General features: G+C 45.7%; 1 protein-coding gene across 2 annotated transcripts in view; it reads right to left on the bottom strand.

Annotated features, from left to right (window-relative positions):
• The window catches only part of LOC126990917 (protein turtle homolog A-like), a 159,787-nt gene that overhangs the window by 81,460 nt on the left and 51,610 nt on the right, over positions 1 to 26,717 (bottom strand). The window contains exons 5-9 of one of the 2 annotated variants that reach the window (XM_050849555.1): positions 12,628 to 12,807; positions 10,916 to 11,038; positions 9,405 to 9,517; positions 7,279 to 7,462; positions 173 to 391 (exon numbers count right to left, since the gene is read on the bottom strand). In XM_050849555.1, coding sequence (XP_050705512.1) covers positions 173 to 391; positions 7,279 to 7,462; positions 9,405 to 9,517; positions 10,916 to 11,038; positions 12,628 to 12,807 — 819 coding nt within the window. Of the gene's footprint in view, positions 1 to 172; positions 392 to 4,373; positions 7,463 to 9,404; positions 9,518 to 10,915; positions 11,039 to 12,627; positions 12,808 to 26,717 lie in introns of both variants that reach the window. The other variant, XR_007744920.1, reaches the window with a different exon arrangement.

The following is a 26,717-nucleotide window of genomic DNA, read 5'->3' as shown; positions in this document are numbered from 1 at the left end:
AAAAGGAAAAAAAAAAGAGGAGGAGGAGAAGAAAACAAGAACAAGAAGAAAAAGAGATAATGAAAAAGAAGAACAAGAACAACAATAACAAACAACAAAGAGAAAAAGAAAAAAAATATATGTACAAAAAGGCGAAGGAGCAGAATTACTATAAAAAAAAAATCCGCCTTACCTGTCTGTTCGGGAGGCGCGTAGAACCCTTTGCTTCTGGAGGTCGCGGGAGGTTGTCTGCCGCTCCCTCGAAGGCACCACCGCGCGGTCACCACCACCACCACCACCACCGCCACCACCATCACCACCACCGCCGCCGACATTGTGACCATCATTGACAGGGCAGAACTGGGGAGGTCAATTTGCTCCTCCTCTTTTTTCTCCATGACCTTCTCCTCCTCTGTGGAAGAAGAAGAGGAAGATGAAGAGGAGGAGGAGGAGGACGGTCATGGTGAAGGGAAGGTTAGTTCTCTCCTCCTCCTCCTCTTCTTCTCCTCCTCCTTCTTCATCATTTAAAGAAGAGGGGAGAGAGAGAGAGAGAGAGAGAGAGAGAGAGAGAGAGAGAGAGAGAGAGAGAGAGAGAGAGAGAGAGAGAGAGAGAGAGAGAAGATCCGGTGTCTCCTCCTTCTCCTCCTCCTCCTCTTCCTCCTCCTCCTCCCCCTCCTTTTTCGTTTGTCTCAGGCAGCCTGCAACACGAGTACAACCTGAAGACATTAGTCTCCCCCACAGCTTAGGTCACCAGTAGCGTAATTTAAGGGCAGTATTTTCCTCTTTTTTCACTCTTTACTGTAAAATTTCCATGTCCCTTTCTTCCTTAAAGGCACATGGTGATCTCTTCTAACTATTTCCTGCCGGCACGATGCCGGAGGGAGAGGTGGGTGGGGAGGAGCATTCATCCATTCTATCCTGTCCTACCAAACATAGATTACTAGTAGTACCGGTAGTCGTAGGTAGTAGGTCGCCATAGACCGACAGGTCTTCTAGTGTCTGTTCTTCCTATGTATTCCTCCTCCTCCTCCTCCTCCTCCTCCTCTGCGGGTGAAGGAGGAGGAGGAGGAGGAGGAGGAGAAAAACAGGAAGATAGAGAGATAACAGTTTGGTTGAGAATGTTCCTCCTCCCCCTCCTCCTTAGCCGGGAGGAAACCACACCCTGACAGTGAGGTCAGGCCGCAGGTGTACAGTACTGAGCAAGATGTCAGGTCACCAGACCCACAGGTGAGGGGTACTGAGGTAGCAGTGAGATCAACAGCCACGCAGCTGGTTGGTGAGGTAGGGGAAATTGAGGATAGTCAGGTCTGACGCGCTATTCCAGTGAATATTCCAGTGAAACGACAGTTGACAGATGGCGCACACTCGACGAATAAATTAAACATCTTTTATGTAAATGCCCGTAGCATCATATAGAAGCGTAGCCACTTGATAACACATGCAATTACTGAAAAACCCGACTTCATTTTGATCACGGAAACATGGCTGAATATGCGCGATAAACATCACTTAGGTGGAGTAGCTATAAATGGTTACAATGCGTTTGCTAAGTGTCGTTTACACAAAAAAGGAGGAGGTGTAATAATATATGCGTAAAATAATTTAGAAGTCATTCAGCTAAGCATAGCCGAAACAGAGGCTTATGATTCATTGTATGTACAAGCAACGATCAGTAATGAAAAGTATGTTCTGGGCGTAATTTAGCGACCTCCTAAATCAAATGAAGACATTGATGGAAATCTCTACGCAGAGATAAATAGAGTAATCAGAAATAAAAATGCAATAATATGCGGTGAGTTCAATAACCCCTCCGTTAACGGAAATGCACTTTCTGGCGACAGAGAAAGCGAGAGATTAATTAACTTTGCACAAAATTCATTTCTTAATCAAACTGTTACCATGCCGACACGCGGAAATAATATTCTTGATTTAATCTTTGCGACCGATATTACTCTCATAACTGTCTGTGAGGTAGGTGAGCCATTTGCAAGCAGCGACCACAACATAATAAGATATGCTTTGGATATTGAAACAAAAGCACGAGCAAACTCACTCTTAATACCTAGTTATAGTAAAGCAAATTTAATGGACCTAAAAAGAGAACTGGCTTCAGTAAATTGGAATCATTTGCTCAACAGCGTCAGAGTTCAAGAAATGTATAATCGTTTTACTGCACAAATCACAGCGAGTGTAAATAAATTAATTCCACTCAAGCCACGAAGGACTGATAATCAATAACCGTTGTGGATGAATAATTACCTACAAAAAATCATCGTCGAAAAAAGAAAACTTTATAAGAAATATAAACTTTCACATAATTCACAGGATCATAATAATTACATCAATGTCAAGAGAGAGTGCGAAAGGAAAATCAGAAAACAGAAACGCTATTACGAGATAAAAATATCACTCGATGCCAAGAAAAATCCCAGGTTATTTTTCAGTTACATAATAAACAAAAAAACTGTTAAAAATAATATCGGCCCACTACTATTAAGTGGCAATACGATTATTGTTGATAAAGGCATGGCGTCGGTCCTAAATTCAACCTTTAGTAGCGTATTTACAAAAGAGAACTTGACATCGATTCCAGGCCCGAAGAAAAATTTTCCAGGCCCTGAAGAACATAAGCTTGCATTGACCAAAATTGATATCAGCGAAGTGCATGCGTACCTGCAGAAAATAGATCCAAATAAATCTCCTGGACCCGATAATTTATCTCCTCGCGTGTTAAGAGAATGTAGTCAACAGCTAGAATTACCCATAACATTAATATTCAACAAGTCATTAGCACAGGCCAGTGTGCCTCTCGAGTGGAAAAAGGCCAATATTACCCCGATCTTTAAAAAAGGAGACAAAAAACAAGCCAGTAATTATCGTCCTATCAGCCTTACGTCTGTCCTAATTAAACTATTCGAAAAAATAATCAGGGATAAAATGATCACTTTCCTTGAAATAAATTATTTGATAACTGATAGTCAGCATGGATTTCGTAGTAATCGGTCTTGCCTTACCAACCTATTAACCTTTTTCAACGATGTTTATACATGTTGGGACGCCCGAAGCCCATATGACGTAATATACCTAGATTCTCAGAAAGCGTTTGATAAAGTTCCTCACGTTAGGCTTATTTCAAAACTGCGTTCCCACGGTATAAACGACCATCTATGTGCGTGGATTCATGACTGGCTCACTGACAGAGAACAACGTGTAGTTCTTAATGATGAAGCATCGGATTGGCAACCCGTCACCAGTGGCGTTCCCCAAGGTTCGGTCCTGGGGCCAACACTATTCATAATTTACGTGAACGACTTAGAAACTGATATCCTATCAAAAGTAGCCAAATTCGCCGACGACACCAAATTAGGAGGTACGGTAATGAACAGTCAAAGTTGCGAGAACATTCAATCAGACTTAATAAGACTTGCCGACTGGAGCGAAAAATGGTAAATGAGTTTTAACGTAGATAAATGAAAAGTAATGCACATAGGTGAAAAAAATCGTAACTTTAAATATCAGATTCAAGGACATGAGCTCAACGAGGTAAAACAAGAAAAAAGATCTTGGTGTCATTATCAGTAACACTCTTAAAATGAGTGATCAATGTTCTGCAGCGAGTAAAAAAGCCAATATGATGTTGGGATTAATCTCAAGAAACTTTGATTATAAATCACCCGAACTTATGAAGAGATTATATTTAGCATTTGTAAGACCACACCTAGAATACGCCGTTCAGTTCTGATCAGCGAACTATATCAAAGATCAAGTTTTGCTAGAAAAGATACAGCGACGAGCAACCAAACAAATTCCAGCTCTCCGAAACTTGCCATATGACGAGCGTTTAAAGCGTTTAGAGATGTTTTCCCTAAAAAAGCGAAGGATAAGAGGGGACTTAATTGAAGTGTTCAAAATCCTTAATGGATTCGACAACATTAACCCAGATAGTCTATTTCAGAGAGACACCAACACAATAACACGCAGCAACGGTATGAAGTTAAAGGGAAATCGATGTAACACATTGGTGTACAGAAGTTTTTTCAATAACAGAGTCGTCGATCACTGGAATAGACTCCCACCGCCAGTAGTTAGCGCACAGAGTATCAATAGCTTTAAGTCTTCTTTGGATAAGTACTTCAGGGATATAATATTATACTGACCCTTTTTCGCATGTTTTCAGACAGATTGCAGCAAGACCTCAACCTATATTCATATAATTCTCCCCCACAACCTAGATTGCAAGTAGCGAAAGTCAACAATAGAGTAAAGCAACAGTTAATGTCCGCATGACAGGTGGAGTGAGGTGTGGGTGCAGTAAGGTGACAGGTTACTGGTGCGTGCCTAGCACCGCCGGTAAAATGAGGGTCAAGCCTCCACCTGTGCCCCTGAAACTACACCTCACCCATCGTGAGTATTAGGGGGGATTCTGGGGCTGCCCTGTGTAGGCCACTCGTCCTCTTCCAGTCTCCCTGTATTTCTATGTTCTTATGTTCTTATGTAATGAAGTCATTTTCCCCCACAGCTTAGGTTACCAGTAGTGTAAGTTAAGGGTAGTAATTTCCTCTTATTTCTCTCTTTACTGTAAAATTTCCATGTCCCTTTCTTCCTTAAAGGTACATGGTGTTCTCTTCTAACTATTTCCTGCCGGCACGTTGCCGGAGGGAGAGGTGGGTGGGGAGGAGCATTCATCTATTCTGTCCTGTCCTACCACACGTAGATTACTAGTAGTAGCGGTAGTAAACAGACACCCTGGCCATAGACCGATAGGTCTTCTGGTGTCTGTTCTTCCCATGTATTCCTATGTATTCCTCCTCCTCCTCCTCCTCCTCCTCCTCCTCCTCCTCCTCCTCTTCCTCTTCCTCCTTCTCCTCCTCTTCCTCGTTCATTCCTTCCTCCTCTTAAGAACATAAGAACATAGGGAAACTTCAAGAGGCCGAGTGGCCTAAACAGGGCAGCTCCAGAATCCCCCCCACTACTCACGATGGGTGAGGTGTAGTTTCAGGGGTTACAGGTAGAGGCTTGATCCTCGTTTACCTTCGGTACGGGCGTACGCTCCAGTACCCTGTCTCCTTACTGCACCCACACCTCACTGCCACCCGTCATCCTCGTCCATGTAGCTATCCAGTCTACTCTTAAAACAAGCTATCGTCCCTGCACTAACTATGTGATTGCTGAGTCTATTCCATTTCCCCACCACCCTATTACTAAACCAATGCTTGCCTATATCTCTCCTAAATCTATACTTTTCTAATTTCAATCCATTACTACGTGTTCTATCCTGCTGACTAATTCTCAGTACTTTACTTATATCGCCTTTGTTGTAACCCTTGACCCATTTGAATACTTCTATCAGATCTCCCCGCACTCTTCGTCTTTCTAGTGAATGTAAGTTTAGATGTTTCAGCCTATCTTGATATGGGAGGTTCCTCAGCTCCTGAATCATCTTGGTCATCCTCCTCTGAACTGATTCTAGCAAGTTGATGTCCATTCTGTAGAGTGGGCACCAAAACTGGACAGCATAATCTAAGGGTGGCCTAACTAACGCTAAATAGAGTCTGAGGATGACCTCTGCACTCCTGTTGGTTACCGTCCTGTTAATAAAGCCTAATATCCTGTTAGCACTATTCCTTGCACTAATACATTGCTTCCTTAGTTTTAGGTCAGAGTTCACTAACACTCCCAAATCCCTTTCACACTCTGATCTGCCTATCGCTGTGGAGTCTAAACTATACCCGTGTAATGGGTTGCGTGTTCCTACACGAAGTACGCTACACTTGGTGATGTTAAAATTCATCTGCCATTTCTCTGACCAAGCTGACAGTTTGTTGAGATCCTCCTGCAGTGCTCTAGCATCCTCCCCTGTCCTAATAGTGCGTCCTATTTTGGTGTCATCTGCAAATTTACCTATGTCACTAGTTATCCCATTGTCTATGTCATTGATGTAGATAATGAATAAAAGCGGGCCTAAAACTGAACCTTGAGGAACCCCACTGGTAACATTACCCCATTCGGATTTTTTACCGTTAATGGTAACCCTCTGTTTCCTGTCGCTAATCCACGCCTTAATCCAATCAAATATCTTCCCTCTTATCCCATGAACCCTGACTTTATTCATGAGTCTTTGGTGAGGTACCTTATCGAAGGCCTTACTAAAATCAAGATAAACTACATCATAACTCTCATCATTGTCAGCTGCCTAGTATACTCTATTGTAAAGGGATAAAAGATTAGTGAGGCACGACCTTCCTTTAATAAACCCATGCTGTGAGTCGTGAACTAAATTATGTCTGTCTATATGGTCTCTAATACTATCAGCTATTATTGACTCAATCATTTTACCTATAACTGACGTCAAACTAATCGGCCTATAGTTCTCCATAGAAGATTTGTCACCCTTCTTAAATATTGGAATAACGTGTGCCTGCCTCCATGAAACAGGCACCACCCCTGTGTCTGGCGACTTCATAAATACTTCCGTTAACTGCCCACTGATTTCAGTTTCACATTCCTTTATTACCCTGGGGAAAAGTTCATCTGGCCCTTCGTCTCCTTCTCTTCTTCTTCTTCTTCATTCCCATTCACTCTTTCATCTCTCCCTTTTTCTCCTCTTCCCCTTTCTTCCTCTTCCTCCTTCTCTTCTTCTTTTCCTTTCGTTTCATTTTCTCTTCCTTTCTTCCTCCCCTTTTCTCTTTCATTCCTCCCTCCTTCCTTCCTTCCTCTCCTTCATTTTCTTCCATTCTCCATATTCGTTTCCATTCACCATCTTTTCTTCCTCTTCCTCCTCTTCTTCCCTTCCATTTCCTCCCTTCCTTGTCTTTTTTCCTCTCCCTTTCGTTTCCCTCCTTCTTTTCTTAACTTCTTTCTCCAATTCCTTCCCTTCTTCCTTTCTTCCTCTTCTTCCCTCCTTCCTTCCTTCCCTCCTTCCCTTTCGTTCCCCTTCTTCCCTTCTTTCTCCAATTCCTCCTCTCCTTCCTTCCTTTTCTTCCCTCCTTTCCTTCTTCCCTTCCTCCCTTTCTTCCTCCCCTTCCTTCCCTCCTTCCTCACCTCCCTTCCTCCCTTCCTTCATCTCTTTCCTTCCATCTCCTATTCCCTTCCTTCCTTCCACCCGTTCCCTTCCTTCCTTCCCTTCTTCTCCTTCTTCCCTTCCCTTTTTCCCTTCCTTTCTTCCTTCTTCCCTTTCCTTCCATTTCCAATTCCCTTCCTTCCTTCCCTCCGTTCCCTTCATTCCTTCCCTTCTTTCCATTCTTCTTCCCCTTCCTTCCTTCCTTCCCTCCTTCCCTTCCTTCCTTCCCACGTACTTACTCATGGTGTTCGCCGCGAGCTTGTACGTGAATGCCTCGAGTCGTACGGCTGGAGAGTGGCCGAGGGCATTGCGGGCGCTAACCCATATCATGTAGTCGAGCTTCGGCGTGAGGCCCTCCAGCGTGAAGCGAGGCTGCGGCGCGCTCATGTTGACCTGACCTCGACCTGTCACGGCCTCGTAGACCTGGAGGTGAAGAAGGTGTGAGAGAGAGGAGAGAGAGAGAGAGAGAGAGAGAGAGAGAGACACATTATACACACACACACACACACACACGCACACACACACACACACACACACACACACACACACACACACACACACACACACACACACACACACACACACACACACACACACACACACACACACACACACACACACACACACACACACAAACGGGAAAGGAGATACATGTAGACATATACACAGGTAATCAATCAATCAAGCAATGGGGGCATACGTCAGGGGGTGCGTCTCCTCGCCCACCCTACGACGCCAACTCTAGGAATTCCCCCGGGCGAGTCTCCCTGCAGGCCCCCTTCTCATCCTGAGTACCCCGTGGTAGGATCCTTGAACTCCTCCACTCAGGGTTGTCTCTTACAGGCACAACCCGGCGAGCAGTAATATGGTGAGCCTCGCAACGCGCCCCGTCCCGTAGTGTGTATATGGCCCCAGTAACTCTTTAATTAAGCTGTGAAGAGCTGTAAAGGGCTGTGTAGGGCTGTTAAGAGCTGTGAAGGGCTGTTATGAGCTGTGAAGAGCTGTAAAGGGCTGTGAAGGGCTTTAAAGAGCTGTGAAGGGCTGTTAAGAGCTGTGAAGGGCTGTGTAGGGCTGTTAAGAGCTGTGAAGGGCTGTTATGAGCTGTGAAGAGCTGTAAAGGGCTGTGAAGGGCTTTAAAGAGCTGTGAAGGGCTGTTAAGAGCTGTGAAGGGCTGTGAAGGGCTGTTAAGAGCTGTGAAGGGCTGTGTAGTGTGGTAGCAATGTGTCAAGCTGGCAGGACCATGGTGGGCGAGGCAACGCGCCCCCTAGGAGGGCAGGCTTCTGGGCAGCGTGCCACGTGCCCGTATAGCCGGAGTTGGCGTTCACGGACTATACAGGTAATATATGTCGAATCAGTCTCTTCCTTTTTTTTTTTTTTAACGTCGTGCCCTATTGCGCCGGTAGGCCTCTTCCCGGTGGGGCCTGATGGTTTGCCCAGCCCGTTCTGGCGCAGGCGAGTGTTTATAGTGACGCCATCATGTGTTGGGTTATGCTGCCCTTCTGAACTCATCTTTGAGTCTCTCTTTGGTTATTTAGAGCCCGGGTTGATGGGTGGTCTTCAGGCAAACATATGGGTAGTCTTAGGCCACTCGGCGGTGACTGAAAAACCTCAGCTGTGCGGCGGCCAGGATTTGAACCCGCGTCCCTCCTGGAGCTCTTGAACGAGGGGCCGTCACGCTAACCACTCAGCCACTCCAGCGATATCCCATGATTCTGCGTAGACACTTGTTACCAAAGGCATCAATCCGCCTCTCCAAGTCCCCATATAATGCCCAAGTCTCACAGTCACAGAGTAAGACAGGGAGTACAAGGGACTTGAAGATCCAGAGCTGCCTTGTATAGACCAACCGGCTCTTGCAGACTCCTTGCGTTCTTATGTTCGTATGTTCTTTGTCCTTCTGCACAGGTATCGACAACGCCATACACTCGTGTTGAGCACGTCCGAGGGCCAAGCATACCCGCCGGCCATGACCATCAGGCAGCGACAGATATACTAGCAAATTCGGTAGGCGGTGGCTGAGTAGTATCATCCTGGGCCCACATTCACCGCGTGATGGACGATGCGGGTTCGAATCCCCACGCTACCACCTGGGATTTTTCAGTCACCGCCGAGTGGCTTAAAACTACCCACATGCTGTCCTGAAGACCACCCATCAACCCGGACTCTAGAGGAAACCGTCCAAGTGAATCAAGAAGGAGTTCCAGGGGGCAGCATGAGCCAAGAGAAGATGGCGCCACTATAAACACTTGCCTGCGCCATGACAGGCTGGGGCCGACTACCATCAAGGCCTCTCAAGCAAGCCTCTACCGGCGCTAAAGGTGTAGACGTAAAAAAGAGAGAGAGAGAGAGAGAGAGAGAAACGTACCCTCGCAAAGAAGCTCTGCCTCAGCCCCCCGTCGAAGCCAGCCGTGCAGGTCACCACCAGGGCGTCGTAGGACTTGTTCACCACTGCGCAGGACGTCGGGCGCTCAGGACGACCTGCGGCGGGTGGGTGGTTATGCTAATGATCGTAATGATAGCAATGCTAATAATGTTAATAATGATGACACCTATATATGAAAGAAAAATCATAATACCTTAATTAATGAAACTAAAAATTCATATAACATTTACAAGCAAAATATACCACGACGCTTTGAGAGAAACTATAGAAGTCAGAAGCACACGTGAGTCAGAACTCTTTACCAGCGGAAGGGATGAAGGAATGAAGATGCTGGTTAACTCTTGCATAAGGGATTTGAACAGTACAGGGATGAAAGAATGAAGATGCTAGTTAACTCTTGCATAAGGGATTTGAACAGTACAGGGATGAAAGAATGAAGATGCTGGTTAACTCTTGCATAAGGGATTTGAACAGTACAGGGATGAAGGAATGAAGATGCTGGTTAACTCTTGCATAAGGGTTTTGAACAGTACAGGGATGAAGGAATGAAGATGCTGGTTAACTCTTGCATAAGGGATTTGGACAGTAAAGGGATGAAGGAATGAAGATGCTGGTTAACTCTTGCATAAGGGATTTGAACAGTACAGGGATGAAAGAATGAAGATGCTGGTTAACTCTTGCATAAGGGATTTGAACAGTACAGGGATGAAAGAATGAAGATGCTGGTTAACTCTTGCATAAGGGATTTGAACAGTACAGGGATGAAAGAATGAAGATGCTGGTTAACTCTTGCTTAAGGATTTGAACAGTACAAGGATGAAAGAAAGAAGATGCTGGTTAACTCTTGTATAAGAGATTTGAACAGTACAGGGATGAAAGAATGAAGATGCTGGTTAACTCTTGCATAAGGAATTTGAACAGTACAGGGAAGAAGGAATTAAGATGCTGGTTAACTCTTGCATAAGGAATTTGAACATAAGGGATGTGGACAGTACAGGGATGAAAGAATGAAGATGCTGGTTAACTCTTGCATAAGGAATTTGAACAGTACAGGGATGAAAGAATGACGATGCTGGTTAACTCTTGCATGAGGGATTTGAACAGTACAGGGATGAAAGAATGACGATGCTGGTTAACTCTTGCATGAGGGATTTGAACAGTACAGGGATGAAAGAATGAAGATGCTGGTTAACTCTTGCATGAGGAATTTCAACAGTACAGGGATGAAAGAATGAAGATGCTGGTTAACTCTTGCATGAGGGATTTGAACAGTACAGGGATGAAAGAATGAAGATGCTGGTTAACTCTTGCATGAGGGATTTGAACAGTACAGGGATGAAAGAATGAAGATGCTGGTTAACTCTTGCATGAGGGATTTGAACAGTACAGGGATGAAAGAAGAACACGTATCTTAAACTTATCAATAGCTCCTTCATACCCCCCCCCCCCCCTACACACACACACACACCACCACGCCCAGGTCACACACTTACTGGCCGGCACCACATGGTATAGGCAGGGCCGGGACATCTTGCCCACGCTGTTCTGAGCCCAGCACTGTAGGGTACCATAGTCTTGGTGAGAACCGGCCACGAACTCGACCACGCTGCCGCCCTCTGTGAACAAGCGAAGGAAGTGTAAATAATATGGAAAAAAAAATATCATTGACGATATAAAAGTTTGTGTTATCGTTTATTTTATTTTTTTTTGTTCTTTTCTTTCCTCCTCCTCTCTCTCCTCCCCAAGTCTCTCTTCTCTCTTTCCCTCTTTCCTCTTCATTCTCTTTCTTCTCCTCAGTCTCTCTTCTCTCTTTCTCTCTTTCCTCCTCCTTCTCTTGCTCTCCTTCTCAGTCTCTTTTTTCTTTCTCTTTCCTCCTTCTCCTTCTCTTCGTCTACCTTCTCTTTCTCCTCCTCAGTCTCTCTCTTTTCTCTTTCTCCTACTTTGTTTCTTTATTTTTCCTTTCTTTCTTCGTCTTTCTGCTCTTTTTCCTCCTTTCCTCTTCCTCTTCCGTTTTCCACCTCCTCCTCCTCCTCTATTTGTCTTTCCTTATTTTCTCCTTTTCTTTTTCCTCAACTTTCTCTTCCTTCCTTCCTCTTCCTCCTCCTCCCCGTGCTTGTGAGGGTCATTTTATTTCGGCGCCCAATCACACACACATTTGGTAAGGTTTGGGTAGAGATTGTTGTATTTACCAAGTTGTATTTACGCTCGTGTGGTCCCGTCTCCGTATCTACATTTATCCAACTTCTCCTTCAAGCTTTGCACACTCCTCGCCGATACTACATCCTCACTTAGTCTGTTCCAAACCTCTATATGTCTTTGCGGGAAGCTATATTTCTTTATGTCTCTCAAGCATCTTCCCTTCCTCAGTTTCTTACTATGTCCTCTTGTGTCCCTAGTGGTAATTTCTTCTTTTAGTAGTAACTCCTCGTAGATTTGTATTAGGTCTCCCCTTTCTCTTCTTTGTTCTAGTGTTGGTAAGTCCATTTCTTTCAGTCTTTCCTCATATGTTAATCCCACTAGGTATGGAACCATTATTGTTGTTGTGTTAGTATTTCCACGGGTAGTTATACAGTTTAATGAGGCTAGTGATAGTTAGACAAGGGGTTGGTTAAGGTTCTGACAGTATTTCCATGGGTAGTTTTATGAGTCTAGTGATAGTTTGACAAGGCTTTGGTAGAGGCTGTGTTAGTTAGTATTTCCACGGGTAGTTATACAGTTTAACGAGTCTAGCGATAGTTAGACAAGGGGTTGGTAAAGGTTCTGACAGTATTTCCATGGGTAGTTTTATGGGTCTAGTGGTGGTTTGACAAGGCTTTGGTAGAAGTCGTGTTAGTATTTAACTGAGATCATTCGGATGTTTTTTTTGGTTCGTGGTACAGAGGAAGGGTCAAACTACCACCAGGGTCATAAAACTACCCCTAGAAATGCCCAAACCTCCTAAGAAAGCCTCGTCAAATATGTGTGCTCGGATGCCGAGCAGTTGAATATACACACACACACTAACACTAACACTAATACTAACTCTCTCTCTCTCTCTCTCTCTCTCTCTCTCTCTCTCTCTCTCTCTCTCTCTCTCTCTCTCTCTCTCTCTCTCTCTCTCTCTCTCTCTCTCTCTGGTTCAATCCCTTCCCGTTCTTTCCCTTCCTTCTTTTCCTTACTCATTCTTCGTCTCCTTCATCCCCTTCCTTTCCCTTCCCCTCCGTACCTGTGGCAGACAAGACCTGTTCCCCGGGCAGTCTTTGTGAACTGAGGCTGTTGTTGAAGATCCAGGAATACTTGACCTGAGATGGGGACGCCTTCACATGGCAAGACACGTTAACGGGCTGACCCAGACCCGCTGTGTACACCTCCGAGGGCCTGCTGCCGTCTCTACATACCGGGGCATCTGTAGGGGTGATTGAGGGGATGTGAGGGGGTGGGATGTGTAGGAGATGGGGTTGGGGTGGGGGGGTGTCCGTAGGGGTGGGAAAAGAAGAGGGCTGAGTTAGAATAGGGAAGGGGTGTCTGCTGTGTGGGGCGCGGGAAGGAATGGTGTGTGAGGGGTGACTGGGTGTTTAAAGGGAAGGGAAGGGGGAATGTAGGCGTGGGGAGTATGTTCAGGGGAGGGGAAGGGAGCGGAGGTGTCAGAGGGGATGGGAGGAAAAGGAAGAGGAAGGAAAGAAGAAAGAGAGAGAGAGAGAGAGAGAGAGAGAGAGAGAGAGAGAGAGAGAGAGAGTAGTAGTAGTAGTAGTAGTAGTAGTAGTAGTAGTAGTAGTAGTAGTAGCAGCAGTAGTAGTAGTAGTAGTAGTAGTAGTAGTAGTAGTAGTAGTAGTAGTAGTAGTAGTAGTAGTAGTAGTAGTAGTAGTAGTAGTAGTAGTAGTAGTAGTAGTAGGGCATCACGCATTTCCAGAAGGGACAAAACAAAAGAAAGAAAAGAAAACAAAACAAAAGAACATCGGAAATTAAAGAGTTGGAGCAGAAGACGAGGTTCTGTTTTGGACGCATCGACAACAGGGCTTTCTTTGCTTCCTTTCCTGGGCACGAGTTTGTTGTTGTTGTTGCTGTTTTTTTATCATTCTCGTTATCTCTCTCCTTGTCATTCATCTTCTTTCCCTTCTCTTCTTTTTTTCCTCCTCTTCTTCGTCTTTCTCCGTATCTTAATTCTCTTCTTCTCTTCTTGTTACATAGTTTATTTATCTTTCTCTTACCGTCTTCTTGTTTTCTCTCCTGCTTTTCTTTCTTTCTTAACCCGTCCGCTGCGACTGGCACAGATTTGTCCTTCACTGGTAGCCTGGTAACATATAGTCCCAGGTCTTTCTCTGCCTCTGTGGTGGATAGTGGAGTGTTTCCCACGTGGTATTGGTGTGCTGGATATCCCTTCACTGGTAGCCTGGTAACAGATAGTCCCAGGTCTTTCTCTGCCTCTGTGGTGGATAGTGGAGTGTTTCCCACGTGGTATTGGTGTGCTGGATATCCCTTCACTGGTAGCCTGGTAAAATATAGTCCCAGGTCTTTCTCTGCCTCTGTGGTGGATAGTGGAGTGTTTCCCATGTGGTATTGGTGTGCTGGATATCCCTTCACTGGTAGCCTGGTTGTTATAGTAGGATATCAATGTATTATTATTATTTAATATCACCACGAATTAGGCATACAATCGTCAATGGAAAAAACCCACGACAGATAGATCACGCCACCTTATAGGAATGTCGTCCGTCAGTGTTTACCGGCTCAGTTTTGTATACTTCGCACTCCGATGGTGCGCAGAGGTCACCTTGACATACGTGACCAATTGTAACAATTATTTTTCAACCTGTAACTCGTCACTCCTTCACGAGAGTCCGACTGACACACAACGACAGTCGCTCTCGCTCCGGCGCTTCTTGTACATATAGGCTACGAATATAATTCGCCTTAAGGAAGCTTAAGTCTTAATCAACGCCCTTTAAATGCCCCCGACAAGCCCGTTACATGGTAACATATAGTCCCAGGTCTTTCTCTGCATTTGTGGTGGATAGCGGAGTGTTTCCCATGTGGTATTGGTGTGTTGGATATCCCTTCACTGGTAGCCTGGTAACATATAGTCCCAGATCTTTCTCTGGCTCTGTGGTGGATAGTGGAGTGTTTCCTGTGTGGCATTGGTGTGCTGGATATCCCTTCACTGGTAGCCTGGTAAAACACTCCCAGGACTTTCTCTGCCTCTGTGCTGGATAGTGGAGTGTTTCCTGTGTGGTATTGGTGTGCTGGATATCCCTCCACTGGTAGCCTGGTAAAACACTCCCAGGTCTTTCTTTGCCTCTGTGGTGGATAGTGGAGTGTTTCCCATGTGTTACTGGTGTGCTGGATATCCCCTCCCAAGGTGCATGGCTTTACATTTTTCTCCATTGAATTGTAGCAGCCACTTTTTGTTCCATTCTCGTTGCTTGGTGAGGTCTTCTTGTAGGAAATCCGCAGTCAAGGGGTTAATTTTGTTCTTTGCTGTTTTTGTTGTTGCAGTGAAGTCCGAGGGGAGTTTCAAGACCCGAGCAGCTGGTGGTCAGAAAAGTGCTGCGAACAAGCTGAGTGGTTGGTTTAGCGGACCGGAAAAGGAAGTTTTGTGGTGAGTGAACAGCGGATCGGACGAGACGACACCCCTTCCCCAGCACCACCCCAAACGTCCACCCCATTCCAGCCCCCCCCTTCCCTGTTCTAACTCACCCCCCTTCCTCTCCCACCCCCCACACAGACAATCCCAACACCCCCTTCCCTAATCTCATTCACCCACCTTCCTCTCCCATCCCCCACACAGACACCCCTTCCCCAGCACCACCCCTTCCTTCACCCCATCCCAACACCCCCTTCCTCTCCCACCCCCCACACAGACACCCCTTCCCTAGCACCCCCCATTTTTTTTTTTTTTTTTTTTTTTTTACGTCTTGGCCTATTGCGCCGGTAGGCTTCTTCCCGGTGGATCCTGATGGTCGGTCTAAGGCTTCTTTCCGGTGGATCCTGATGGTCGGTCCAAGGCTTCTTCCCGGTGGGGCCTGATGGTCGGCCCAGCCCGTTCTGGCGCAGGCGAGTGTTTTATAGTGGCGCCATCTTGCACTGGCTCATGCTGCCATCCCGAAGCTCATCTTTAATCCTAGAATCTAGAGTCCGGGTTGATAGGTGGTCTTCTGGGCAGCATGTTGGTAGTTTTAAGCCACTCGGTGGCGGCTGAAAAATCCCAGCTTGGTGGCACAGGTCGGGGATTGAACTCGCGTCCTCCTGAACGCAAGGCCGTCTCGCTATCTGTTCAGCCACCGCCTACCCCTATGCCTTCACCCCATCCTAACACCCCCTTCCCTATCCTCTCCCACCCCCCACACAGACACCCCTTCTCTAGCAATAACCCATGCCTTCACCCCATCCCAGCACCCCCTTCCCTGTTCTTACTCACCCACCTTCCTCTCCCACCAGACACCCCTTCCCAACACCCCCTTCCCTGATCTCACTCACCCCTCTTCCTCTCCCACCCCCCACACAGACAATCCCAACACCCCCTTCCCTATTCTAACTCACCCCCCTTCCTTTCCACCCCCCACACAGACACCCCTTCCCCAGCACCACCCCATACCTCCACCACATCCCAGCACCCCCTTCCTCTCCACCCCCCACACAGACACCTCTTCCAAAGAACCACCCCGTACCCTCACCACATTCCAACACCCCCTTCCCTATTCTAACTCACCCCCCTTCCTCTCCCACCCCCACACAGACACCCCTTCCCTAGCACCACCCCGTACCGCCCCCCCATCCCAGCACCCCCTTCCCTATCCTCACGCACCCCCTTTCCTTTCACCCCCCCACAAACACCCCCTCCATCCCCCCACACAAATATCACTCACCCCAACTCCATCCCTTACAAAGAAGGAACATGTGTTAGGCTCGTGTCACGCATTCACGATCTTGATTCCCGGCGCTTCCCGACGTCAAGCCACACGCCGACAGTTTGGGAGATCTCAAAACAATCGGCGACCTTCCCTTCCCGACGTCTGTCACCCGTCGGCAATTAACCACGACCGTCGGATGTCTATGTCTACAACATCCGAACAACGTCGTTTCAATGGGGTCTATATACGATGGTCGTAAAAATACGTCTGGCAGTGCGACATTTTTAACGTCAGGAGTCAAAATCATGAATATGTGACACTAGAGTTAGGAATAAGAACGTGAACGGTGGCGGGGGGGTTAGTACTAGTAAGAACGAGAACGGAGGGGGGAAGTATGTTAGTAGTAAGAACGGACGAGAACGGAAGTGTTAGTAGTTAGAACGGACGAGAATGGAAGTATGTTAGTAGTTAGAACGGACGAGAACGGAAGTCTGTTAGTAGTAAGAACCTATACCTCAAGTGTTAGTAACAGTAAGAACGTAAACGGAAGTGTATTAATGGTAAGTACGGACATGAACGGAAGTATGTTAGTAGTGAGAACGAGCGAGAGCGTGTGTGTGTGTGTGTGTGTGTGTGTGTGTCAGCCCTCCAATTTTCCGTTCTTTCCTTCTCTTCCTCCTCCTCTTCTTCCTCTCCTGCCTCCTCCATCTCCCTCCTTTCCTCCGCTTCTGTTTCAATCTCTTCCTTGTTTTCTGCGTCACTTCTCCTTTTCCTTCATATCTATCTTCTTCCTTTTTATTTTTTCCTTCCTTCCTTCTCTGCTATAATCCCTTCCTTCTTCCTTTCATAAGTTTTCTTCTCTCTTTCCCTTCACTTCTTCCCTCCCTCTCTGGTTCAATCCCTTCTTCCTTCCTCTCATCCCTTCTTACCTACCTCCTCCTTCCCTCCTCCTCCCTCTCCTTTCCTCCGCGCGGCTGCTCGTGAGAATGGGGTACTTTGTTTCAATGTTTCACGGTCTTTTTGTTAATCACGGCGCGGCTCAAGGCGGGCGAGGCACTGCTCCGAGGCTCCATGGATCGCGAAAAATGGGTCGCTCGTTTTCTTTGCTCGGGTCCATGTTTTGTCGCTTTTATGGGAGGCTTTAGGAAACTGAACCGCCGCTATTGTTGGTACTTTGGGCCGTTCTGGAGACTGACAAAAGTAATGGGATATAATCTTCTTTCATTTTATAATTGTTTGGTGAGGTTGGGTTTGGCGTTCTTATGGGAAACTTTACGAAACTGAATCGCCGCTATTGTTGGTACTTTGGGCCGTTCTGGAGACTGACAAACATAATGGGATGTAATCTTCTTTCATTTTATAATTGTTTGGTGACAGGTTCGTTTGGCATTTTTATGGGAGGCTTTAGTAAACTGAACCGTGGTCAGTGTAAGGCAATATGGTCCATATTAAACGTAGCTACCTCCCTTTCTTACTTTTTCCCAAGGCCATGGAGAAAAAAAGTTGGAAAGTTTCGTTTAGTCTGCGCAACATCTGTGGTCATATGCCGGAGAGAGACAGAAGGGGAAGGAATTATAGAAGGGAACAAATCCCAGGAGACGGGACATAACCCCGATTAATACCTGGTACCCATTTACTGCTGGGTGGACAGGGGCGTAGGGTATCGGAAAAGCCGCCCAAGTTTTTCCACTCCGCCCGGGAATCGATCCCGGGCTCTCTCGGTTGTGAGCCGAGTGTGCTAACCACTGCATAACGAAGCCCCCCATCAGTCCTGGGTCCATTGCTCTTCGACATATGCATCAACGATCTTAACCAGTGACATAACGAGATTGCTGATGACACAAACATATAGAAAGATTGACCAGCTCAGACAACGACGCCGAGATCACTTCTGGAGGAATTGAGTGTCCCGTGTGAATGGGCAAACAAAGTGATCATGAAATTCTACACCAATAGTTTTGATAACAGGACACAGAGGGTTGAGAGGATTTTGAAGTAGACCGCAGGGAATATTGACCGGGTATTCATGGGGGTGGCTTTCTCAAGGTGTAGAAGTCGGGTCAAACTATCACCGGCATCACAAAACAGTCCATGAAAATCCCAGCAACTTCTATACGAGAGGCTTGTTAAACAGGCCACAGGGAATATTGACCGGGGTTTCAATGGGGGGTGGCTTTCTCAAGGTGTAGAAGTCGGGTCAAACTATCACCGGCATCACAAAACAGTCAATGAAAATTCCAGCAGCTGCCACGAAAGGCTTGTCAAACAGGCCACAGGGAATAGTGACTGGATTTTCAATGGGGGTGGCTTTCTCAAGGTGTAGAAATCGGGTCACACCATCACCGACATCACAAAACAGTCAATGAAAATCCCACCAACTTCCACGAGAGGCTTGTCAAAAAGGCCACAGGGAATATTGACCGGGGTTTCAATGGGAGTGGCTTTCTCAAGGTGCAGAAGTCGGGTCACACCATCACCGGAATCACAAAACAGTCCTTGAAAACCCCAGCAAGTTCCTCGAAAGGCTTGTCAAACAGGCCACAGGGAATGTTGACTGGGTTTTCATGGGTTTCTCAAGTTGTAGAAGTCCATCACCTGCATCACAAAACAGTCAATGAGAACCCCAGCAACTTCCACGAAAGGCTTGTCAAACAGGTCACAGGAAATATTGACCGGGGTTTCAATGGGGGGTGGCTTTCTCAAGGTGTAGAAGTCGGGTCACACCATCACCGGCATCACAAAACAATTCATGATAATCCCAGCAACTTCCACGAACGGCTTGTCAAACAGACCACAGGGAATATTGGCTGGGTTTTCATGGGGGTGGCTTTCTCAAGGTGTAGAAGTCGGGTCAAACTATCACCTGTGTCACGGGCCAGAAGTTACACTGTGCCAGAAGTTACACCGGACCAGAAGTTACACCGGACCAGAAGTTACACCGGACCAGAAGTTACACCGGACCAGAAGTTACACCGGACCAGAAGTTACACCGGACCAGAAGTTACACCGGCCCAGAAGTTACACCGGCCCAGAAGTTACACCGGCCCAGAAGTTACACCGGACCAGAAGTTACACCGGACCAGAAGTTACACCGGCCCAGAAGTTACAAACGAGGATCTGGACATGCGCGGGCGAAGTAAACAGATGCAGGGAATTCTCGGCACGTATATGCTGCTAACACACAAAATGCAACTTTAAGATATTATGTGAGCAACTGTATACCTACCAGGTAACGGGACACCCGTTACCTGGGATCTGTACCCTTCTCCTATAATTTCTTCCCCTTCTGTCTCTCTCCGGCACATGACCACAGATGTTGCGCCGACTAAACGAAACTTTCCAACTTTTTTCTCCATGGCCTTGGGGAATAGTAAGAAAAGGAGGTAGCTAAGTTTAATATGGACCGTATTGCCTTACACTGGCAACGGTTCAGTTTACTAAAGCCTCCCATGAAAACGCGAGACCCAACCTCACCAAACAATTATAAGATTAAAGAAGATTATATCCCATTATTTTTGTCAGTCTCCAGAACGATCTGGAGAGAGATGGAGAGGAAGGAGGAAGGGAGAGAGAGGGAGAAGAGAAAGGAAAGGAAGGAAAGAAAGGGAGAGGGAGGGGGAGGGAAAGAAACAGAGAGAAAGGTGAGGAGAGAAAAAGGGAGAGAGGGAGAGGAAGGAGGAAGGAATAGAGAGAGAAAAGGGGAAGGAAAAAAATAGTTACCCACGAAAAAAAGAAGAAAAAAAGGCTGTAAAATTCGCCTTCTGATAACGAGACCAGCTGATGGCGACTCAATGGCGGATTGTATCGAGTTTTGTGTTCCTTATTTTGTTTTTTAATTGCTCTTTTTATTGCCTGCTGTTCTCTCTTCTTCCTCTTCTTCTTGTTCTTTGTTTCTCTTCGTTATCTTCTTGTTCTCCTGTTCTCTGTTCTATCATGGTTTCTTTTTCTGTTCATCTTTCTTATCTTTTGTTTTGTTTTGTTCATCTTCCTTTTCTTCTTCTTCTTCTTCTTCTTCATCTTCTTCTAATATCTCTTCTTCTCCTTATCTTCTCTTTCTTATCCTTCTTCTTTTCCTTTTTCTTCTTCTTTTCCTCCTCCTCCTTCTCCTCGTCCTCCTCCTCCTCCTCCTTCTTCTTCATCTTCTACTTCTTCTTCTTCTTCTTTTCCTCCTCCTCCTTCTTTTCCTCCTCATCACCATTTTCTTTTGCGTCTTTTCTTCTTCATCTTCTACCTTCTCCTCCCCTTCTTCTTCTTCTTCTTCTTCTTCTTCTTCTTCTTTTTCCTCTTCATCATTAACATCTTCCTCCTCCTCCTCCTCTTGTTCTTCTTCTTCACTTTATTATTTTTTTCTTCTTCATCTTATTATCTCCTCCTCCTCCACTAACCGGCCAGTCAGTAGAGGCGGTAAACGGCTCACAATAAACCAAAGATCACACAAAAAATGACCACCAAATTATGAGGTTGAGAGCGATTTTGAGGATTTTTTAGGGGCGGTCCATTCCCTTATATATGTACCCTCCCCTCTTCTCTCTCTCTCTCTCTCTCTCTCTCTCTCTCTCTCTCTCTCTCTCTCTCTCTCTCCCTCCATGTTTTTCTCTTCCTTTCTTCCTTCCTCTCCCTTCCGGTATGCGGGTGAAGTGTTTTTACCTCAGGGAGCTAGACGTCCCTGCCCTGCATAGTCTCAGGGCACCCTTGGACAAGGTGTAATACCTGATCTGTCTCCCGTGCCAGGGTCACGGTGAAGCCTCTGGGCAGCAGCAGTAGTGGATTGGACTGCAGGCAGAGGATATCTTTATGAGACAATGGCTAGAGTTCCAGGGTCCTAGTCAGCTGGACCGTGCCTAATTATTCAGGCCTGCGGTGTAGAGGAGTGTGGCGACCTCTACACTAAAAAGCCTCCCTGGGAACCAGTTGTCGGTGTGAGCTCCCCGTCCCTCCCCACTATCGACGGTACTCCTATCCCTATTCTGCATAACAGATAGTTCTTGTTTTCTCCTGAAAGAGATGTCTTCCGTGGGCCATTTGAGGTTGTACCTCCCGGCTTCTAGTTGGAGTTTCTGAATGTTTTTCTTATACTCAAGGAATATTTCAGCTTTTTGATATCTCAGGAAGGGCGTCTGATACTTTCTAGAGTTGGTGGAGAACACCTGGTGACAGGTGCCACTGGCCAGGCCTCGAAAGGGTCGCAGAGTTGGGTTAGACGTTTCGGAAAGTGGGAACAAATTGCTGGTTCCTCTCCTCCCTTGCCAGCTCTGCTCTGAGTGACTACGCCGGCCCCGTTCTATGGGACAAAACTTCGAGGACAATAGCTGAAAAGCGCCGGGTTGTGAAAGTCTCTCTCGTGACCGAGGCTCAGGACAAGCGATTGGTCTTTGAGGCGTTTTCAAGACCCTGTGGGAGCGAACTCCCAGTGTTAGAGGCATCTAAGAAAGCAGTATCTAATTTCCATGCACAATTTTTATCCAACTCAATTTATGGTCACACTTTAAGTTATTTCGAAAGCGCTTTTAATATTTGCCCAAACTATTAACTCGCTTAAATTTCTAACAATGTCTTCGAACCTCCGTAAATGTGACGTCTGTCCCGGACGATTTGCAGCTCAGTACTTCCAGCTGAGTAGAACTTGCCGCCTCTGCGTTCAAAGATTACAACTTCAGAAGGCTATGACTGAATGGAAAGTCAAGCACAATGATCTTGAAAAGAAATTCGAAGCCCTTCAAGAATTTGATGCAAGCAATGTGGCAGTGACTCCACCATCGATGGTGGAGAGGCCCTCCACCGAGACTGCCCTCTCCAGACGAATCTCCTGCTTCACGGGAGGACGTGTTACCTGCCTCACAGGTTGACGCCCAACGTGCCTCACAGGCTAACCCCCAGCCTGCCTCACAGGCTAACCCCCAGCCTGCCTCACAGGCTAACCCCCAGCCTGCCTCACAGGCTAACCCCCAGCCTGCCTCACAGGCTAACACCCAGCCTGCCTCACAGGCTAACACCCAGCCTGCCTCACAGGCTAACCCCCAATCTGCCCCACAGGACAACCGCCAGTCTGCCTCACAGGACAACCGCCAGTCTGCCTCACAAGCTGAACCCCAGCTTGCCTCACAGGCTTACCCCCAGCCTGCTTCACAGGCTTACCCCCAGCCTGCTTCACAGGCTTACCCCCAGCCTGCTTCACAGGCTAACTCCCAGCCTGCCTCACAGGACAATTTCCAGCCTGCCCCACTTAACGCTTCTCTTCCTGCTTCACAGGATGTCGGGTTCCAACCTGTAAGGAATGGAGCCAAACCGAAGCAGGCAACCAAGGATTTACTGACCCCCACTACCTTCAAAAGGTTCCAGGTTCTGGCAGACACCATGGAGGATGAGTTTGAGACTCGCCTAGTTGGGGACTCCATGGTGCGTGGCCAGCTGGTTGAGTTCTGTGGTCGTTCATCAAACGGCCGCAGAAAACGTTACTGCTACCCAGGTGCCAGACTGGACGACATCACCGCAGCGTGCGATGATGTCACGAGAAATGCCGACCGAAACACCCTCTTTGTCATTCACGCGGGGACAAATGACGTAAAGACAACCCGTTCTGAGGAACTGCTTGAGAAATACCGCCGCATGATCAAGCAGTATAAACGTAAAACGGATGCCAGCAACATTATAATCTCAGGAATCCTTCCGAGGGTCGGTGCTGAATCTAGCTTTTACAGTAAGGCCTTCAGCACAAACAACAGACTTCAGTCCCTTTGCTCACAAGAAAACGTCCAGTTCGCTAACTTGTGGAACAATTTTTACTACGATTCAGACTTGTTCCTTGCTGATGGCATCCACTTAAACCCTGTTGGAGCAGCCCGTTTCGGGAGGCTGCTCTGTGACCAAGTGGCTCTTCGAAAGCCAGAAAACGCGGAGGCGAGAACACCAGCAGCTCCACCGTAAGGGAGCACTCAACCCGCGAAACCCTCGACTCGAATCACATTAAAGCTTGCTATGTAAACGCTCGTAGCCTACGTAACAAATTTGAGGACTTAAAAGTCCTCGCAGCTACAAATCATTATCACATCATCGGAGTCACAGAATCTTGAATAGACACTTCAAATAGATATTTCATTGCGGAATATAGATTACCGGGTTATATCATCTTTAGTCATGAAAGAGAGAACAGACAAGGTGGAGGCGTTATCTTTTATATCCACAGCTCTCTCCATCCAGTATCCGTGAAAACAGATATTATAACCAATGTAGACACGGTCTTCATAGAAATTAAAAATAAATCTCGTAAAATAGTAATTGGACTTACCTACAGACCGCCAAGGCAGACTCTTGATATCGACCACGCATTAAGTGAATTATTATTAGAAACAAGTAGCAGTTGCGAGGCAGTAACTGTTGGCGACTTTAATTTGCCAGTGAAAAGATATGGTGAACCGTTGAACTGTCATACAGGGCTCGACCTGTACACAAATTTACTAGAAAGTGATTTACATCAACACGTTCAAGAGCTGACTCGGGAAAATTATATACTTGACCTTATCTTTTCAACGACAGCTGATCTAGTTAACGAAGTAAAAGTTGGTCCAATTTTTAGTTCTAGCGATCACCGAACAATCACATTCAGCATCAATATGAAAGAAAGTAAAGTAGCTCCTAGTAAAGAAAAGGTGCCTGATTATCAGAGAGCGAATTTCGTAAGACTCCGATTAATTCTAAATAATTCTGACTGGACTCAAATCTCGGCGGAAACAGATATTGATAAATCTTGGGGGGCCTTCACAATATTGAACAATGCCATAAGCATATGCGTGCCCAATCGAAACAGACGTTCAGCTTTTAAGAAGAAACCCAAATGGTGGAATAACGAAATTCAAAATAGCATATCTCTTGAAAAAACGCGTATACAGTAGATACATATCAACTCAGAGTGAGGCTGACAATCTAGAGTTGGACAGAATTCGCCGCGAAACAAAGAAATTAATAAAACGTAGCAAGAAAAATCTTGAAGAATATATAGCGGAAACGAGTAAATCTAAACCTAAAGATTTTTTTAGCTATCTAAATAATAACAAGTCACTCACCTGTGGTATCGGACCGCTTGCTAATGATAATGGTAACCACACGAACGATGAAAATGAAATTGCTACAATCCTAAATAACTTTTTCGCATCCGTATTTACCGACGAAGATTGTTTATCACCTCAACCGCCGGAAGTTAGAAGGACCGAAAAGATGTTAAGTGGCGTGCTCATCGTAGAAAGTGACATTTTACGCACAATTGAAAAGATTAAAGTAGGCAAAGCTCCTGGTCCAGACAAAATTACCCTTAGGGTCTTAAAAGAAATCAAACATCAAATTTGTAATCCCCTCTCCATCATATTCAATAAATCTTTAACAGTTGGAAAAGTTCCGTCGGATTGGAAACTTGCTAATGTCACACCAATTTTCAAAAAAGGGGGACAAATCTCATCCAGGAGGTTGTTTGTAAGTTAATGGAGACTATCATTCGCGACAATATGGTGAAATTCTTGGAAGAAAATAATATAATAAATAATTCGCAACATGGCTTCCGAAGTAAACGTTCGTGTTTAACTAACTTACTTGATTTTTTTCATTATATTTTTGAGATGTTCGATGAAAGCAGATCAGTAGATATCATATATCTGGATTTTCAAAAGGCATATGATAAGATCCCCCCACCAACGATTGCTCAGCAAACTATTGGCGCACGGTATCTCGGGTAACATTCACAATTGGCTTGTGGACTGGCTCTCTGAGCGGAAACAGAGAGTAGTTCTAAACGGTGTTAAATCTAACTGGGTCGATGTCAGAAGCGGCGTACCTCAAGGATCAGTGCTTTATGTTAATGATATCGATGATGGGTTCACTTGCAAAGTATCAAAATTTGCTGATGACACAAAAATTGCTAGTAAAGTAACTGCGACACTCGACGAAGAAGCTTTACAATCAGATATAGATCGACTTGCACGTTGGGCTAATCAATGGCAAATGAAATTTAACGTTGACAAATGTAAAGTGTTGCACATCGGAAAAAATAACAATTGCGTTCGGTACATAATGAATGGCCAACAACTTTCTGCAGTAAGTAAAGAAAAGGATCTTGGAATCACTATATCAAGCGATTTAAAGCCCGGTCAGCATTGTTCAGAGGTAGCTAAAACTGCAAACAAATTGGTTGGCTTCATCGGACAAGTCTTTAATAATAAATCGGAAAAAGTAATATTAAAACTGTATAACTCGTTGGTTCGACCCCGTCTAGAGTACTGTGTACAGTTTTGGTCTCCCTATTACAGAAAAGACATAGAAAAGTTGGAACGGGTTCAACGAAGAGTAACAAAGATGATTCCTTGGTTGAGAAATGTATCATATGAACAAAGGCTTAACGAAGTAAATTTATTCAGCCTATCAAAACGAAGAATGCGAGGCGATCTAATAAAAGTGTTTAAAATGTTGAAAGGATTCAGTGATATTAATGCGGAAGATTACTTTACAATTGATCGATCAAATAGAACAAGAAGAAATCACAATTTGAAGATAAATGTTAAAAGATTCTCGTCGCACGAAGCTAAACACTTCTTCTTCAATCGAGTTGTTAATGTTTGGAACTCTCTACCATGTGATGTCATTGATAGTATAACAGTTACGGCCCTCAAGAATAGATTAGACAAGTATTTTGAATCCAACCAGCAACTAAGATATTACTCATTGTCGTAATAACGTTAAGTTCTTTCGAATATTGGTGTCCTTGTCCGCTTTTATCGCCCGGTTAGTGGTAGCAGTAATGGTAGTTTTTTCTTCTCTCTTACATAATTTCCATGCAGTTTTTCCATGCTGCATGGTTCTTTTTCCTTTCCTGCCAGCTTTGGCTGGAGGGATGGGGGGTGGGGAGGAGCCTTCGCCTTTTCTGTCCTTCAGCTTCCACCTTTGATTAGATAGTGTAGCTTGCCACAAACAGCCTCGTAAGGACCAGCAGGTCTGCTGTTGTTTGCTCTGTCTTCGTGTTTTTTTGTGTTCCCTTCCCTTTCCCTTCTTTCCTCCTCGTTTTCCTCCTCTTCCTCCCTTCTTTCTTTCCTCCCAACTTCTATCTTTCCTCTTCCTTATTTATCTCCTTATCTCTTCACATTTGTACTTCCTTCCTTCTCCTCTTCCTTCTTTTCCTTCCCTCCCTTTCAACATTTCAATCCCTCCTTCCTTCCTTTTCAACTTCCTTTCCTTTCCCTTCCATTCCCTTCCCTTCCTTCCTTTCTTCCTCCTATTCCTCCTCCTTCTCCCTCTTTTTTTTCTTTCGTTATTCCAATCTTTCTCTCTCTCCCTCCCTTTTCTTCCTATGTTTCCTCTTTCTTCCCTTCCTTTCCCTTCTCTTTCTCTCTTTTCTTTTTCTCTCCTTTCTCTAACCCTTACTTTCTCTTGCCCTCCCTGCACCTCCTTTCCCATGTTTCCTCACCCTCTCCTTCCTCTCCTTTCCCTT

This window comes from Eriocheir sinensis, unplaced genomic scaffold, assembly GCF_024679095.1.
Source record: "Eriocheir sinensis breed Jianghai 21 unplaced genomic scaffold, ASM2467909v1 Scaffold223, whole genome shotgun sequence".
Lineage (NCBI taxonomy): Eukaryota > Metazoa > Arthropoda > Malacostraca > Decapoda > Varunidae > Eriocheir > Eriocheir sinensis.
Note: the sequence above shows the minus strand (reverse complement) of the source record. Positions and strands in the feature narration are given on the sequence as shown.